The 18,653-nt window shown below is 47.8% G+C and overlaps 1 protein-coding gene across 1 annotated transcript in view; it reads right to left on the bottom strand.

The window, feature by feature from the left end:
• ANKH (ANKH inorganic pyrophosphate transport regulator) overlaps positions 1-18,003 on the bottom strand; it is a 137,568-nt gene extending 119,565 nt beyond the window's left edge. Inside the window, exon 1 of the mRNA XM_015068857.3 lies at positions 17,524-18,003. Coding sequence (XP_014924343.1) covers positions 17,524-17,619 — 96 coding nt within the window. The 5' untranslated portion in view covers positions 17,620-18,003. The remainder of the gene's footprint in view (positions 1-17,523) is intronic.
• Between the last annotated feature and the right edge of the window lie 650 nt (positions 18,004-18,653).

Below are 18,653 nucleotides of genomic sequence, written 5' to 3'. Positions count from 1 at the left end.
AATGTTGCCACGGTCATGTAATCAATGATTAACAAGCTCGAAGGGGAGACCGTTGCACACAACTACACATCACAGTTCTGGGTTAAGAGGGACAGGGTTTTAGTTTACAATATAGCGCTGTGTTTTAAAAATCCACTGCTCTTATTTCCATGCTCCCCCCTTCAGGGCCTGTCAACCTCAGTTGCTAAGGAACTGGCACAAACTAGAGACTGGATTCCTTCTTTGTAAACTTGGTCCGGCAGGTACGTCTGTCCCAAGTGCGTTTTCTTTTTCACCTTCTCATTTGGATTTTGCTGGGGGCGGGGGGGGGGGAGCATTCTAATTCTATTTTTTTACCATAGTCTCTCATTTTGTGTCATGGTAAGTGATGTGACACATTCAGAATCCTTAAAGCAAAGGACTTTCCCCTCTTACAATGTTACGTATATAGACACAGTTCGTAAAACTATTTATTAAAGAAAATCATTTGCACAGAAATTACAGGTGATCAGACTATACATCAGAAGGAGGGAGGGCAGATAGGCTTACTAGCAATATTGTTTGGGATTAGATTAATATTACTTCAGCGTTACCTTCTGCTCAGGTCCCCTGCTAGGTCACGTAATATAATATTGTTACTGCTGTGACATAATATGATGCATTAAAAACTCTTTGGTTTGATTGCAGCCCAGCACGGAGCCCAGTGCAGGGCTCGATCTCATGAACTGTGAGATCATGACCTGGGCCAAAATCAAGAGTCAGACACTTAACCGACTGAGCCACCCAAGTGCCCCTGATTGCAGCCCATTCTAACGATGAAACGTCCGCAGCACATAAAGCTCTTTGCTAGGAGGCCACCGCTAATATGGCAATGGCGTCTCAACACCGTTCCTCTGCACGTCCGAGGCTCCTCAGTCTAACCCAACCACAGTTGTGCAGGGTGCTTCCTCTGCCCCAGATGGAGACGCGTACTCGCCGATCAGACAAGACTGCCATTCGGTAAGATACTACTTCAACGGTCATTGGATCGTGTACCCCGTAAAGGAAGCCTGGTCTTTGGGAACTTCCAGGGCTGAAGGTGAAGGCCGTTAACCAGGAGTGGTCGGGGGAGGGGTGCTCCCCGGCATCCTTTCCCACCTGCCGGGGGTTAAGACCTCCTTACCAGGCCGCACCTTGTAGTACTCGAGTCACCCCGACTTTTTCCCTCAGGTGAAAACATCTCACCCGAAAGGGCATATTTTTGCATGTTTTTCTTTCACCAGAAAATGCAAGAATAATTGTTTCTCAAGGTAGTCAGTCTCATTGGGATCTACGTTAGGACCAGTGGGTGGATCCGAGAGTCAAGTCCACGCAGCTAGTAATTCCCTCCCTGACACGGTGCCAGATTTCAACATTTGAGAGGAGCGGCTTTCCCTCTGGGTGGGGAAGGGGGGCCCTGAGCTGAGCTGTGTGAGAGGCAGTGTGCTTAGGGTGAAACGAAGTGAGCTCACTTTGCTGTCCCTCCGACTTAGAGGGACGGATGCACTTTGGCTGATAAGAGATGGGACAGATGCTCTGACCTTGAGCTGATCCCATGTGTTGGGCAGGCAGGCAATCTCAGCTCTCTTCCCCCATGCCCGCCTGAGGCTCCCCCTGTGCTGAGTGCCAAGGGGAAGGGCGTCGGGGACAGCCACCACAGGGGGATCCCATCCCAGCCCTGCCTCCGGGGCTCCAGGTAAGGTGGGGAGACCTGTGCAGGCCCCATGGGGGGGGGGTATGGGGAGGGTGGGGGCCTGGGGCCTCCAGGAAGGGCGGAATGAGCTCGACCCTCTGCCTCTTCGGGAGCCCGCTGCCATGAAAAGGCGAGCGACTCAGGACCGTGGCAATCCAGACAACCCAATCTGAAATTAATGAGTGCTTGGAAAGGAAAAATAATCTTTTAAAAAAAGACACCTGATTTATGAAAAGGTGCTGAAAAGCGAAGGAAACAGCGATGTCTGCCAGAAGGTGTGGCCAATTAAAGCTCAGAGAGTCCACACTGAGGGTTTTGGGGTTTTTTTTGTTTTGTCTTGTTTTACTTGATGATTAGATTGTAAGAAAGTAATACTCGGCAGCAGAGAGGCGGGGAGGCTGGGGTGAAAGGCGGGGGGGTGCTGAAAAGGGAGGACCCATCTTCACTAGGACCCTCAGACAGGGACCGGGGAGGAGGCTGGAGACTCAGAAACCCCCAGAGCACGGAAGGCAGGCCTCTGGCTACGGTGCCTGTGAACCACAGGCTCTCAGCAGCTCTGAGCTTTGCCACCTCTCTGCCCCAATATTGGACTCCATACTCCCTGGTGCTCGAGAGGACCCAGGACTCACAGGGAAAGTGGAGCTCACCTCTGAGGAGGGGAAAGAGGGTGGCCGGGGCCAGTGGGCTCTCATGGCCAGGCATGGCCTCTACAGATGTCCACTGATGACAGATAACCTCCTTCTGGGCAAGGTGAGCCTACGTGCCCCTGGGTGGTGGAACAGCTCTCCCATATAATGAGAATATATTTTATAAATTAAAATTTTTTAATGTTTATTTATTTTTGACAGAGAGAGAGAGAGAGAGAGAGAGAGAGAGAGAGAGACAGAGCATGAGCGGGGGAGGGGCAGAGAGAGAGAGGGAGACACAGAATCCGAAGCAGGCTCCAGGCTCCGAGCTGTCAGCACAGAGCCCGACGTGGGGCTCGAACTCACAGACCGCGAGATCATGACCTGAGCAGAAGTCGGATGCTCAACCGACTGAGCCACCCAGGTGCCCGCCCCCCTGATTCCTACTATTCTAACAGCATGGTTTTCTACTACTCCTCGTTGCAGATATATAATATTTTAAGAACGTTAAGGGTTAAATAGCTTTGGTAGAGAGGCCTGGAAACCTAGCCACAATTTATAATATTTCTATAGCAAAATGTATTCTAAATGCGTTTTATGAATTATAACCACACAGGAAGCTCAGACAATACTAAAAGACACATAAACAAACATAAAGCCATTACAGGAACCCCTCTAGGTTAGTCCACTCGCTACTGTTTACTCAGCAAATGTTTAGTATACAGAAAGAGCAAACCAGGGAGCCTCATCAAATTTAATTCCAGATGGCATCTCTCTGCTGTCACCAGGCACCTGGTGCAAGGGTAATCTTATCCTTAGCACAGCACCATGATGATGCAGATAAATTTCCTTCCCCCAAAGTCCTCAGGCATTCCAGGGCCAAATATGCAGAAATGTTTTTGAATTTTCCACATCACTATTTCATTAAGGCAAATGGCTGAGAACTGACTGCATTCTAATAAAGCATTTTTACATGTTGAAAGAAAAATGAATATTCATAGTATTTGCATTTAGGTAAAAATGTAAGAAGCTCTCATTTACAAAGAATGTGACCAACTTGTCCCAGGAAGGGAAGGAGGAGGGAGGGAGGAAAGGAGGCAAGGAAAGGGAGAGGGAGGAAGGGGGAGAGAGAGACGGACACACAGAGGGACAAAAGACAGCTACACAGACACTATTCACGTAGCTCCCACCGTTTTGCATATTTTATATGCTCTCTCAGGCAAGCAGTTTCAAACACTGCACTAAATTTATTAACAAATGAACATGAATGAAATGGAACTCCTTCTCTTCCCTCGGAACCGGCTCTCTTCAAGTTTGGTGGCAAACTTTACGCCCTCTCGCGCCCTGTGGCCAAGCCCACCTGATTCTAGAAGGTGTTTCCTTTCGGTCCTCCCTCCCCGCCCCAGCCCTATGTTAGGCCACCTCTCCTCTCTGCTGGTTTCCTTGCCACGGCTGCTCTCACCTCCAATTCATTAGCCACACTGAAACCAAAATTATCTTTCAAATATGCAAATCCAAGCACACCACACCCCCACTGGGAACCTTCAAAGTTTCCCACTGCGGTCAGGACCAAAGCCAAACTCCTTACCCGGATGAACTGGAACCTTGCCGGTCTGGGGTCTGGGTTCCACTGGTCCTGCCACCCTGCCCTGGCACCCTCCCAGTCTGGTTCCTTGATCAATTCGAGCTAAGCATCAGTCACTCCTCACCTGGAATCCCCTGCTTTTCAGAACAGGGACATACTATCCTCTGTGGGTCTCTCAGCTGGAACAGAGAGCTTCCCGACCCTTAAAGTTAAAGGTTACTCTTATAGGATCCCAGGGGAGACTGACCCAGGGAGAGCATATTTTGTAGAAAGTGCCTGTCTGTCCCTTTCCCATATCCTATGGGATAATCGCTGTGCAGCCAAGGATCGCATCCTTTTTCTTAGTCTGTCCTTAGTGACTAGCGCTGTGCTTGGGACATAGTAGGCGTCCAAGAAACATCTGTTGAATGAACAGATTCATGAAGACCTATTTCCTCTGTGTTCCATATTTCCCGATTACTTAACCAGCGCAAAGGCTCCGAAACAGCACAGTAAGTACCTGGAGAAGGAGGTTACAACTTTTAGCTCATTGAGCACCCACCACACTTTAACTTAGCAAAAACACCTTGGTGGGTCACTGCCATAACTGTCAACACAATTGAGAATGGCCTGGCGCCATTTGTATGTCTAAGTGAGAGAAGGGGTCAATGGTATATGCAACTGTCCTCCTTCAACCCTGTGACAGACAGCAGCCTATAATTAAAAGTAGATACAGCCTATCGTTTCAAAAAGCACATTACCTAAATCCCAGTAATTCAACTTAAAAAAAAAACAACAACCCAAAAGCCCCAAGGGGCGAGAAAACTGAGCCTTAAAACTCTTTTCCCCAAAGTAAAAAAAAAACAAACCAAAAAAAGCAGCAGCACTGCTGGCACCCATGCTGTAAAATCCAAGTGTTACCAGCATCTTCATTCAGCACGCTTCTGTCTGCCCCACCCTCGCTGGCTCCAGTTAAAGGAATCTCCTTTCTGCAAGTCACTGTATCGATACAGAGCAAGAAAAAGGTCAGACAGTCAAGGCTAGTAATAAACAGGTGTAGCCGCAGCGTAGCGGGCTCAAAGTCTTAGCAACACTGCTTCGCACACGTGCAGCGCTCCATGCTTTTCAAAGCACTTGAGTGTCCAGTCTCTATTTGGCCTGCACCTCCAAAAGAAGGTACGCAAGCCCTTTATCCCCATTTGACTGTTGGGAAAACTGAAGCCCGCTGCGGTCAAGTTCTTTGCTCAAGGTCACAGAGCCAGTGGGTCCAGGGATGGAGGTCAAACGCAGGGGTCCTGTCAGGAGTGGGTGGTTTTTTTGTTTTTGTTTTTTTTTCCCCTCCAACCTCGTTGTGCTCAGCTTGGACTGCTGACAGACACTACTGGGCAGAAGGAGCGGGGAAGAACCGAGAAGCCACAGGAACTCGGTGCACCTCTGAATGAGTGCGAACCATCTGCACTCTCTCTGCTCTCCAGAGTGGAAGGGAAATAGCCAGGAGAGCAGGTTAAACAGAAGGAGCCGTGGTTAGGGTGGCAGAAAAGCGAGAAAGCTTTCTCTTCCAGTTCCCCTCAACATCACTGGCTCTGCATTTCCCTACAACACAGTCAACACAAACACTCTCCGATGAGACTCCAAGCATGCGCCATCCGTCCCAGGAGTCAGGCTGCTCCGCTGAGGCTGAACCACGCAAGGCACAGCTATTCAATGCACTCATCTCTGAAGTGGGAAGGTGACCCTCCACAGTGCATGCCCCGTGTCTAGGGCAGGGCCTGGCATCCAGGAAGGTCAGTAACTTTTTCCTCCTCTCCCAAGTATTCACCTGGGACGTTTTAGGAAGCACATTTCTTGAGCATCACTGAACTCATCGAAAAGCACTTTTCTCCGCCTTGAAAGCTTTAGGAGCAGGTATTTTCCAGACGTATGCAAGTGAAGCCAACACAATCCTTTCTTTCCTGTGCTTATGCCTAGCCCCATGCAGAGTAGGGATCTGGTCCAAAACGTGCCTACTGAAAAGAATGGACGTCCTGAAACAGTTTAAAAGTGTTACCTTCTGTAACACTGATCTGTCAGCATTTAAAAAAAAAAATGCTTTTAATAAAAGAAATCATTTGAAGGAGCTGAGCACCATGTGGCTTTGAGAGAACTCGCATGCAAATTCCTGGGGGCGGAAGTCACTGGACTGTGAAACAGCATCCAGGCAAGGAATGCCTGTGGCACACTCCCACAAGGCACCTGCAGGGTAGACTGGAACTTTCTGCAGGAGTGTGGTGCCGTGCCGAAGCCTTGAAGAGGGGCGCACGTATGTCAGTAGTTCGAGTATTAATCCAAGGAAATAATCAGGTGTGTGCAAAGATTTCTGTACAAAAACATTCCCAAACATTATTCAAGATAGAATGAAGCAGAACCAACTTGCACATCTAACCACAAGAGAATAAGTTATGGCGTATCTATGCGAGAGAATGCTAGGAAGCCATTAATCATCACATGCTAGATGAATACTTAACGTCAAGGGCAACTGCCTACATATAAAATGGAAAGAGGTTACGATATTGTTTTAAATGACATGCGGGGGCACCTGGGTGGCTCAGTCAGTTAAGCATCCCACTCTCGATGGTGGCTCGGGCCGGGATCTCACGGCTTGTGGGATGGAGCCCTGGATTGAGCTCATGGTCGTGAGCACACAGCCTGCTTGGGGTTCTCTCTCTCCCTCTCTCTCTGCCCCTCCCCCTACTCTCTCTCTCAAAATCAATAAACAAACATTTAAAAAAAGATAAAATACATGCCAAAAAACAACCAAAAAACAAAAAAAGAGGCGAGAAGCACACCAGTGGTAAAATAAGAGACAGCTGTTCTGTCCAGGTGATTAGGTTTGCACGTGGTTCTTATTCTTGATACTTTTACTTATTTTCCTCCCCTTGATAATGAAAATGAACATCTGTAATTACAATAGATTAATATGTTTTTTTTTTTTAAAGAGAGACCCTCTTCAAAAGCCACAGGCATTCCCAGTAGCTTATGACGTCACTTAAAACTTCTCCCTTCTGATAAAATACACCTAACAGAGAATTTAGCATTTTTACCACTCTTAAGCATGCGGTCCAAGCGGCATGAAGGGCATTCACGTTATGGTGCAGCCACTGCCACCGCCCATCTCCAGAACACTGTCCTTCCCAGCTGAAACTGCACCCGCTGAACAGGATCCCCCCTAAGCCCCGCCAGCCACTGTTCCCCTTCCTGTCTAGGGCTCTATTCCCCGGACCTCATCGAAGTGGAATCATGCCACAGCTGTCCTTCTGTGTCTGGCTTCTTGCATTTAGTGGCATATCTTCAAGGTTCATCTGTGTGGTAGTATACACCACCACTCCATTCCTCTGGAAGGCGGAGGAATAATTCATAGTTGGCATATACCGCATTGTTTTCTATGGTGTTAGTTAGTTTACTTATTTATTTATTTACTTATTTTTATGTTTTATTTCTTTTTGAGAGTAAGAGAGACCGAGCACAAGCGGGGGGAGGGGCCGAGAGAGAGGGAGTCACAGAGTCCGAAACAGGCTCCCGGCTCTGAGCTGTCAGCACAGAGCCCGACGCGGGGCTCGAACTCACGGACCGTGAGATCATGACCTGAGCCGAAGTCGGACGCTGAACCGGCGGAGCCACCCAGACACCCCATGTGGTGTTAGTTTTTAAATCAGACTTTAATTTTTATCATGGCTGAACAGCAAAATCATCAGCAGTTCATACACGTGAAGGATCAGAATTGAAAACACCAGAGAGTACAAGGAACAAAGTTATGTTACACGGAAAGCCAAAGTCTCCACCTAGCTAGAATCCACTAAAATCTACAATATCAAGCCATAGCTGGCCACCGGAATAGTGGTTACCTCTGGGGGACTGGCACTGGGGAACCTTCCGGGCTGACGGAAACGATCCATATCTGGGCTGCGGTCTGGGTCACACAGCTATGCATTGGTCGTCTGTCAAAACTCATGGGACGGTGCACGTGAGTCCTGTGCATTTCACCGGATGTAAACCGTACCTCCATTTTTAAAAAGAAATGAAACACAGGCCTGCCAGGACCCCCTCTGAAAGAAGATGCGTTGGCCTAAAAGAAATCTGAGTAAATAATAATTCTAGAAAAACAAGGCGGTTCAGCCCACGCCCTTCGGTGGCTGTCCACCGTCCCTGCACGTGAGTCCAAGCCCATTCCCCTTCGCTGCTGAAACACTGGTTTGTCTAGGGAAGTCTGGTAAACACAGGGTTTACGAACCACCCGTGCCAGGGAACCTGCCCAAATTTGGTCAACGGCCCGACAGGTGTGCGGCCCGGGGGGTGTAATACCTAAAGGTATGTGCCTTTGTGTGGGAGTAGAAAGGAGGTGCATCTTGAGCACCTGTCAGGCTCCGGGTGATGTGATGCTGCATCTGGAAAGGGAGGAGATAAAGCCCCAGAACCGATTTTGAAGAAAAACCAGGTCTCCAAGAGTATGCTAGGGAACCGCATTCGCGCGTGACATCTGGGGCTGAGAAGAGACACTCTGACTGCCTCATTTCAGATCGGGCTGGCTGTGAGGTGCCTTTCTAGTTGTTTCTTCACTGGGCTCGGCTAGAATCCCCAAGAGGTGAACATTACCTCTTTCTTATTAAGCACGGTTATTTGTTACTCTCCTCCGCCCAGTTTGTCTTTATAAAATGTCAACTTCAGGCCGCACATGGTGGGAGGCCTCAGTGTCCCAGCCACAGTGAGTTTCCTGCCAAGCCATTTAAAGCCCTCAGATGTCAGACAATTTTTTTTTTTTTTTTTTGTAATCTGCTGTTCTAGATTCTCTACACTACTAGTCCCCTCTATTAAAATGCACGGCCCGGCGGCCAGCAGATCTCCAGATTCAAGAGCGCCCAAACTTTTTATTGTCTTAAAAGCAGCTTTGGAAACAGAACAGGCACACCTAAGCCAGATGGCAAAATAGAAACTGACAGAGAGTCAAATACTTCCTTAGACTTAACGTTATATTTTTAAGAAACTAAGCAGGGATCTTGAAAAGCTTATTGACGTGGACTCATTGTCACTTAGTTGAGACAATGACCTGGAGTGACCAACTCTCAGAGCCTGGGACTGCTGAGCCTCAAAGCTTCCTGACCCAGACCGGACCTCTTCGGGTCTCTCACAAAATAGGCCACCGTAACTTCTCACGGCCTAGGAAGTCACAGCTACAACGTCTGCCCCCTCCCATCCCTGGCTCATCTGGCTCCCTAGAAAATGTCGCATTAACCTGCCGGCAGACATCCCTCTTTTCAGCCACGTCATTCCAACTCAATGTCCCGGGGGGCCTCAGCGTCTCCTCACCAGTCACCTCTGCAACTGCTTATCCAAGGGTTCCCACTTTTGCTCTTGATTTCCTCCCAGCCTCGAGTCCCCCCTACCAGCTGTGGTCTCTGTCCAGGCAGGGACCAATGAGGCACGGGAAGCGTGTGCCGGTGAATGTGGGCTCGGAGGTATGACAAGGAGTCACACACAGCCCTTCCCCTGCCCCCCGAGGTTGGGGACAGCGATGTCTACACACATCAGGAAAATGGTTGCACATTTATACCGCCAAACCCACGCTTCCAGAAAGGTAATCCTCAAACAACACTGAAGGTGTCAGACTCTTCCAGAGCCTTGCCCATCTACGGATACCAAAATACCATAAAAAGTGCGAAAGCCAGCAAGGACCTGAGAGCAAACTTAGACCACAGTGTACTCCCCCAACTAGAAACAAGTCCGGTCCGTCTGTCCTGGGACCGTGTGACATTTCCTGAACCAGAGGTACAGGCTGTTTCTGGTAACTCCTCATCTAGGGGAGAAATTACCCCCTTTGTCCTGACAAATAACCGAGGTATCTCCCTTCCCAGGATGGGCTTTGAAAACATCTTTTGGTGTGACGGAGCAATCACAGAGAAGCAGCAGAAACGTTGTGATGCACACGTCTGCTGAGAGAATGTCCTCTCTGTCACTTTCAGCTCATGGGTCCTCAGCACTGTCGGTGGAATCTGGTTGGAACAGCAGGTGAACGGTTCCCAAACCATGAGAGTAATACAAAACCTACAAAAGCAAACCCTGAATGTGTAGGGCTTGCTGTGAAGTCTGCTTTTACCTCTACCGTGCCTCTGTTTTCACCTCTGCAGATGGGGCGCTTCCTACTCTGATGACAAGGGCACCTAGAGAGAAGGAGGCAGGGGGTGACCACGGCCAGATGAGAGCTATCACGTCACAGCTGGCACAGCCTTCCCGCTCTGTTACAATTACTGAGCGCCTCGCTGTGTTATCATAAACTGCACTGTGCAATTTACACATTTTGGTCCGTGCCCTTCTGATTGCAAAAGTGTTTTCATGTCTGTTTTCTCAACCAGGATCTAAGCAATTTGAGGGCAGGGAAAACAACCGTCATAAGGTGTATATGCTTTTTCCCAAAGGAGGCCTCCGAAATGATTTATTCTTCACTTTTCACGGAATTCTACTGTTTTAGTTTCTGAGACCCAGGGGAGATCTGAAGCAAGAAATTAAAAAGTACTCATCGTGTATTAACTATTTTTACTAATTATTATTTTATTATTTTTATCATCTTGGTTAGTGCCAAACTCTTTAAGCGTTTTGAGTATCACCTGTCAGCATATATCCCGGATTGCCTAGCACAACAGATATTTACAAGACACCAAAAAATGTTACATTATGTCCTGCATATATACTATATTTATTTAATATGCTAGACAAATGTGCAACACCTATTTCCAGCAACAATAATTCCCATACTAAAAAAGAAAAAGAAAACCAATGACCTGCATTTTAAAGGATAAGCTTCAGTAAGCAAAAAAACGCACTTAGGTCGGGAGCTCATAGCCCGATAATAGTGCATAAAACAGGGTTTTCTGTATTTCTATTGCACCTCCACAGAAACTCTTCGAATTGTAGGTGCTGAAAAATACCAGATTGCCTTCTTAAAATGTAGGCATCACCCAAGTCACTCTGGTATGAATTTCACAAGGTTTATTTATCCCAACTCACACAGCCATTGAAAAAGAATGATTTTCCATCTGGGGACTCTCATCTTCCCATCCCAACATAACCCGTCCAAGTCAGACAAGGGAGCGTGAAAAGACACAGAAACCAGATTACCGACCCCTGGCATACCCTCGGCGTTTTGCATCGAAAAGGTGAGATGGTACCATAAACGGTTAATTCTTAGGGCTCACTGCCTTAAAAAAATGCGACATACTCTGAGAAAGAGAGTTAGATACTATCTTCATATACGAAGTGTTTATCTTTTGAAGGATATGCTTGGGAAGAAGTATTCTGACAAAGTAGTGGTTAGGCTAGTCATCAAACCACTCAATAAATAAATACGTGAAGAAACCCGCCGCAGGATTATACCTCCGTGGCTTTAGAGATAATCTACTTACTTAAGTGCATCGAAAGGCAGGTACTTTAAATGCAGATGCACAACTAAAGAGAACGGGGAAACACCATGGAGAACTGAGTATCAATTGCACTAAGGAGGTCACGGTGTCCTTGACTAAATATGGACTGCCAGAGAAGAGTGACCTCATTTTCTGTGTATGAATGAGAAACAGAAAAAGGCACTAAATTATGCCAGGCATAAAGCCCAAGGCAGTCAGAAAAAAACACATTATCTACTTATTATACAATGATGCTCTCTGAAACCTTCCACTGCAGGAAACAAAAAACCTCAGCATTGAAACAAATCGGGGAAGAAACAGGCGAAGGGGATCATGAGGTACAGACTTCCAGTTACCAAATAAATAAGTCACGGAGGTGGAAAGGACAGCATAGGGACTACAGTCAATAATACTATGGGGCGCCTGGGTGGCTCAGTCGGTTGAGCGTCTGACTCCGGCTCAGGTCATGATCTCGTGGTCCGTGAGCTCGAGCCCCGTGTCGGGCTCTGTGCTGACAGCTCAGAGCTTGGAGCCTGCTTCAGATTCTGTGTCTCCTCCTCTCTCTGTCTCCCCCTCCCATGCTCATGTCTCTCAATAATAAATAAATGTTAAAAAGAAAATACTGTAACAACCTTGTATAGTAACAAGTGGTGACCACACTTACCGGAGTGAGCACTGTGTAAGGTACAGGATTGTGAAATCACTGTGTTGCAGTATGTCAACTATTCCTCAATAATAAAAAGTAATAAAAAATTAATAACACCATTGCAAAAAACGTAGGTACTCGATAAATACTAAAGGAACGAAAAATAAACAACGGAATATACAGCAAAGGCAATTGTCGCATGCTTGTATCATCAAATACTGGGCTACTATTAAAATCGTACTTGGGGAGTCCGGCGGGGGGGGGGGCTCGGTTGGGTAAGTGCTCAGCATCACGAGGTCGAACCCTGCGTTGGGCTCTGTGCTGACCATGAAGCCTGCTTGAGATTCTCTCTCTCTCCCTCTGCCCTTCCCGAGCTTACACTTGCGCGCATGCGCACGCTCTCTCAACTATAAATAAATAAAACTCGAAAACCATACTTAAATACTTCCAAGTGACATGGGGAAGAGGCCTCCGTGTGAAACATATATATATCTCGGTTATGGGGAACAAAATTGGCAGGAGATATGCAAAATGTTGAAGGAGCTTTTTTTCTTCAGAGTGGAATCAGGGGTATTTTTTTACTTTTTCCTCCATTTTAAAATCCTTATCCAACTTTTAAACAGCCAGCATACACTATTTTTATAATTAGAAAACAATTAATGTCATTTTGAAATGTATTCTATTAGTACAGAATAGGTGGGAAAAAAAGTCTCCCCCACCCCGCCCCCCATGATTACTAGGAAACCTAGCCTGAGATAGCCATTTCCGGCTTCGCGTACTTTGCGCAGTGGAACATACATAGGTCAGTTTCAGTATCACTTAAGGCAAGCTGCCTGGGGAGTCCCTTGCATCACTTAGGGACCTCAGATGGACACACACTCCCTTCCCAACAGTGGCCAGTGTCAGATACTCACCCTTTTCCATTCCTGTACCTCCCGGTCTGGGTGGGTGGGGGTATGTGTTTCTCTACTTAGTAGACAGAAGGGACATGTATACAACTATTTTTCCTGGGCCTCCCTTGTTTTCCATTTTGTGATATTAGCAACTTGAGACTCTTATACTGTGAAAGCCTAACGCTAGGTTTCCTAAGTTAGGAAGGGCTCTTAGCATTCCTACTGCCCATCTTATGCTACGAATTGTAACACTCCATATACAAAACTCTTCGTTCACAGATAAAAACTTTAGGTCTTTGAATTATCATACTGGACCCAACCAAATTCAGTGAATCAATCATTCAGGGCAACTGGAAATACCCACAGTTATCATTTTGGTGTGAAAAAGGGAATTGCCTGACACTTGGAGGAACACATTTCTTCTTTTATTTATTTATTATTATTATTATTATTATTATTATTATTATTATTATTGAAAGCGAGAACGTGAGCATAGGGGAGGGGCAGAGGGAGAGAGAGAGAGAATCCTAAGCAGGCTCCACACTCAGTGCAGAGCCTGACACGGGGCTTGATCCCACGACCCTGGGATTGTGACCTGAGGGGAAATCAAGAGTCAGATGCTCAACCCACAGAGCCCCCCGGGTGCCCAGAACACATTCCTTCTGAATTGAGAACAATTTCAACCTTCTTGTCTCCTTCAAAGTCTTCAGAACAAACTTGTACTTAACGCTTTAAGTGTCGTTAAGTAGCTTGTAACAAAGTTCACTGATTTATCCACCATAATTTGGTGAACTTGGCTTTTAAGGAATTCGAAGACTTTGTACCAAGTTTAGTTTTAAGCAGAAATAACAGTCCTTTAAACATAGTGACAACATGGGCATCTGCAGATATTTTAAAGAAATACATTGTTCAAAATCTATTTTAGCAATCTGGAGTGCTCCAGTGATAAAGACTAAGTAATTTCTAAACAATTTTATTGTGAAGTATCAGTTGCTTATCTTTTTGTTCCCTTTTAGCAAAAAACAAAATAAGATACACTGTTGATTTATCAATATGAATTATCTGTATAACTTGGTTCTTCCGTGGACCTCTTGGATCATGGAATTTTATGATTGTCTTACATCATAAATTCAAAATCTGACAGCTAAGCTCAAGTTTAAGCCCAGGTTGGCAATCAGAAAAGCCAGAACTTATCCTAAATTTCTAAGAACTCCTGGGTGGATTTCAGTGGATGAGCCTGACTGGAGAAGGCAGTCAGCAGAATGACTAAGGGCCCAGCAGATGTGGCTTGAATCCTGGTTCTGCCCAGTAATACCTGTGTGACTTTGGACAAGTGACTTAACACGTCTAAGCCTCTCAGTCCTTCCTCATTGACAGCATGTGCTGAGATGCTTTAAGCACATACTGAGTGGTCTGTGAATGGAAGCAATTAACACTTTTGATTTTCAGTGTATAAAAATAGAGATAAAATTATAATTCTAGATATACTGCCATTATTATAAAGTGTTCTATGCATCTACAGGGTTCTACAAACATTATTTTAGTTTCTGCAATAATGGATTTATTCTCATTCTTTCCTATGGTGCTTCTGTTTAATATTACAAAGCAGGTCATTTATTCCATATGGTTTTGTTCCCCAGTGTAGATTTCAACCCTCCCTCACCCCCCCCCCCAAAGTACCACCACCACCAAAATTTAAAATGCGATGATAGCTTTTGCTAGTCTTGTTAGAATACGCCATAATATTTGGGTTTCCTCCCTGACTGACCTATAAAATTATAGGGAACTGTATACAACAGAATGTTCATGGAGAATCTCAGGAGGCACTGAATGAATCATTACAGGCTTCTTCCTTGCCCCTCCCCCACATGCACTAACAGCTCTGAGATAATTTATGACTATATAATTCCTTTACACGGTCACATCTGTGTTGTTTATTCAAATTGCAATGGAATCTTGTATACAGCTGGAATCCCATTTTTTGTCCATATATTCTGTCCATAAAAGTTCTGTCCATATATTCTACAGGAACAACAGAGATGTTTATAACCATTTTTTAAAAAAAACCCATCTAAGAAACATTTTAAGTCATTTTACTATCTTTTTGCTGTTGACAAGTCAGAGACTTAAAAGCCAATGAGACGTTTTCCTTTCAATTTTGCATTTCTCCATCATCTCCACAGCATGCAACCCAAAGGCTGCTTTGACCTTTGACCTTTGCACTCCCTTGTTACATTTCTTCTTTAGGATTAGTTACTGAAATATGAAGCACTGTTCGCTCAGGGGAAGGTGTAATATACCTGCCCACTCTCACAGAAGATTGGTAGAGATCTGCATGTGTCCATCTGTCTAAACTATGATTAAAAACTCAAGTCAAGAGCTGCATATTTTCTGAAGTCTAAAGTAGACCTACTTTTGCAACCAGGTTCATTCTTCCTCTTCGCTGTTGTGTTTCCGAGTAATTGGGGTAAAACGCTCCTCTGTTCTTACCACCTGTGACCAGGTCACTCTTCAACTCCTACTGTTAATTCTCTTCCTTCAGTTTAAAACTAAGAAAAAGTAAGTTCCATCCCCCTAACCTTTTCATATTTTGCAAAAACAATTATCAAGCAATACTGGCAAAACAAGGTTTGGCAAACCTGTCGATTTCTTTCCCCCATCCCTTCACCCCTAACTCTGACAAGCTATCTCGACTACCAGACAGCCTGCAACCTCATAAATGCACTGGCGCTTAAGGGATAAGGACCTCAAACAACACTTGTTGATAAAGCTTCTGTGCAAAAGGACAATGCTTCTGGCACTTTGCTTGTGTCAGCTATGATAATTAGGTTAGCAATGTTTTAAGAAGGCACTTGAATTATTAGACCCACAAGGATAAACCATCTGTATAATTGTTTATATGTCTAGCGTCCCTTTTGTGACCTCAGGAGAGATCCTTTCCCTTACACTGAAATCAAATCCTTAGGGATATCGGCCTGCAATTAAATCAAGGCAAATGTGAGGCGATACTATGTTATATTTCAAGTCATTTAGTTACGACAAAGAATACTCTTATCTTCACCAGTTATCCCATATAATCCTCCCTCCCCACCCCACCACACACACACACACACACACACACACACACACACACACACCCCAGTTCAGGGAGAAGTGATCAAGTAAGCTGGTGAGTAGCCCGGGCTTTCTGACCACCTTTGGGGTGGCTCCAAGAAAATAAGCCTTAAAATAGTAAAAGGTTCGGGTGTCTATACAGCACTTGACTCGTCTAAAATGTGAAGTCTAGTAAATTCAGGTCCTAAAACCTTTCCATAGATGATAGGAAATGCCCGAAGTCACCAGTTAACTAGGAAAGAAGAGATGGTGAGCAGGAAGGAGATGGAGAGCAGAGAAGCCCTTGGGGGACCCTGGAAAGCAACTGTCAGAGCAAAGTGGCAACAGAAAAAATGTAAGATTTCACCAAGGGAAATTAGTTGCCTTACTAGACAAAGGTCTCTAGAGACTATACTACGTTGCAAACACTTATTGGCAAGAAAATTTGCAGAAAAAAAGCAGCTTACAATGTGGGCTAAGTATTAGTGAGCCTGTAGAGTTGCAATCAGTCAAAAGTTCTGAGTACAGAGAGACCAATCCAAGCCAATACTCATCTACTAGAGGAGTCAAACAAACCCCCTTCTGAAAAACTGGATTTGGAAAACTAAAAGTGCATTAACATAGGTGCATTTTCTATATAAACATCCCTCGAAGTCTCTTGACGTACAGGAAAAGAAATAAGGTACTACAATACCAGGAGTGTGGCTCATCACATGCCGGGCCGGTTTCCACACCTGCCCATCAAGGAACTGACCCCCTCCCCCCCCATCCTCTTCCTGGCCTTGAGATGTAGCTGCATCCCACCCGAGGCCCTGCAAAAACGGTCCCCACAGGCAAAGTGCAGAGTACCAGTGCCCCTCTGCTGAAGAGTCTGCAGCGCTACATTTGCAATGACGCCACATGGAGAGAAATGGGGAAAAGCACGAAAAAGAAGCAAGGATGAGAAGGCAACAAACAAAAATGTGCTCCCCTCCTTTAGTGGTCCAAGAGAGAAAAAAATAAACAAACGCCAAACTAGAGATGGCCAACGGTCGGCTTATCATTTGGGCACCCGTAATCCATACCTGGGCAAAAAAAAAAAAAAAAAAAACACCCAAAAAATTAGAAGTACCTGGAAACCAACTTGGACACACTGTAATGCAAAATCTCCCCATCATCGCCATCACCATCACCACCAACACCGGATAAATAAAAACCAAGCACTTGAGCTATATATATGCAACTACTTACAGACCTGAGGTTTACATAATAACAAATTACATAATACTCCTGCTGTGCACTAAAAACCCTTCTATAGGCGAAGCTCTAATCCCTCTGGTCTTTTAACATTTTCCGGAGAGAGCTGGAAAAGTCTGCTGAATAATTGGGGGCAGGGGGGATGGAGTGCTGGAAAAGTCATCCTTGACAAGCTGCAAGCCCAACCAAATGTTCTAGGATAAAAAAGGCACTCGGAGCAGGTGACTCCCCGCTGCTCTCATCCCCTGGCGCCCGGGTGTCTAAGGCCAAGAAGTGCGAGCGGGGCGCGGGGAGCGGGGTTCAGGGCGCAACTGCCCGGGCCGGGCGGGGGGCGCGGCCGGGGCTTACCTGCTCCCCGAAGTCGATGGCTATGTTGGTGATGCCCAGGGGCACCAGGAACCGGATCAGGGGCCAGTAGTGCGTGAGCGCCGGGAATTTCACCATAGTCCCCGCCGTGGGCTGACCCCACACACATCTGCCGCCGCGAGGGGACTCTGCCGGGAGGCGCGGGGCGAGTGGGCCGAGCGGGGGCGCGGGCGGACGGAGGCCGGGTCCGGCGGGGCCTCGGGGCGGCGGCGGCTCCTCCTCGCGGCTGCGGCGCCCTCTTCAAGCGCGGCTGCTCTAGCAGGAGATCCGCAAGCTCAAGTCCATCCCCGCTGCCCTCCCACACAACAAAGATCTGCCGGGAAAAAAAAGAGGAGGGACAGCGGCGGCAGCGGCTGCGGCGGCGGCGGCGGCAGCAGAAGGTTCTGCTGACAGCGGCTCCATTATAAGCGCTCTGGGGCCCGGAAATAAATAAATAACCGCGCGCACGAGGCGCCGCCGCCGCCGCCGCCGCCGCCGCCGTGCGGAGGAAATCAGGGGCGGGCGCGGAGGCGCGGACACCGCCGGCGGCCCCGGGGGCGGGCGGGCGGCGGGCTGGGGAGGGGCCGGGCCGGGCCGGGCGGGAGGGCGGGCGGCGCCCTCCTTCCCTCCGCCGCCGCCTGCGCTAGGCGCGGCCGCGGGGGGCGCTGCGCACGCACAGGCCGTGGGGCCGCCGCCGCCGCCTCGGCTGCGCCCGGGGGCGCGCGGGGTGGGACTCGCTGCGGTTCCCCGGGCGGCCAGGGGCGGCGGCGCGAGCCGGCGGCGAAGCGGGGCTGGGGCGGCGCGCGGCCCGGGGCGCCCCCCCTCCCCGGCCGCGGAGGACGCCGCGGGGGAAGCCGTGGGACGGAGCGCCGAGCCGCTGGAGGCCCCGGGGCCGCCGGGGCCGGCGACGGGGCTCTTACCGCCCGCGCGGTCCCGGGAACGGCTGGGGCGTGTGGAAGACTGGCAGGCGGGGCAGGGGACGCGACTGCGGACGCGCCGGGAGGGATCGGGGCGCTCGGGGCTGTGAAGGAAGGAACGGGTTTGGGCAGCCCTCCCCGGCGGGCGCCGCGATGGCTTTGGTGCCCGCCTCGGGCGGGCGGGGACCGGGAGAGCCGGCAGCTCCCGGCGGGGCT

This window comes from Acinonyx jubatus, chromosome A1 (genome assembly GCF_027475565.1).
Source record: "Acinonyx jubatus isolate Ajub_Pintada_27869175 chromosome A1, VMU_Ajub_asm_v1.0, whole genome shotgun sequence".
Lineage (NCBI taxonomy): Eukaryota > Metazoa > Chordata > Mammalia > Carnivora > Felidae > Acinonyx > Acinonyx jubatus.
Note: the sequence above shows the minus strand (reverse complement) of the source record. Positions and strands in the feature narration are given on the sequence as shown.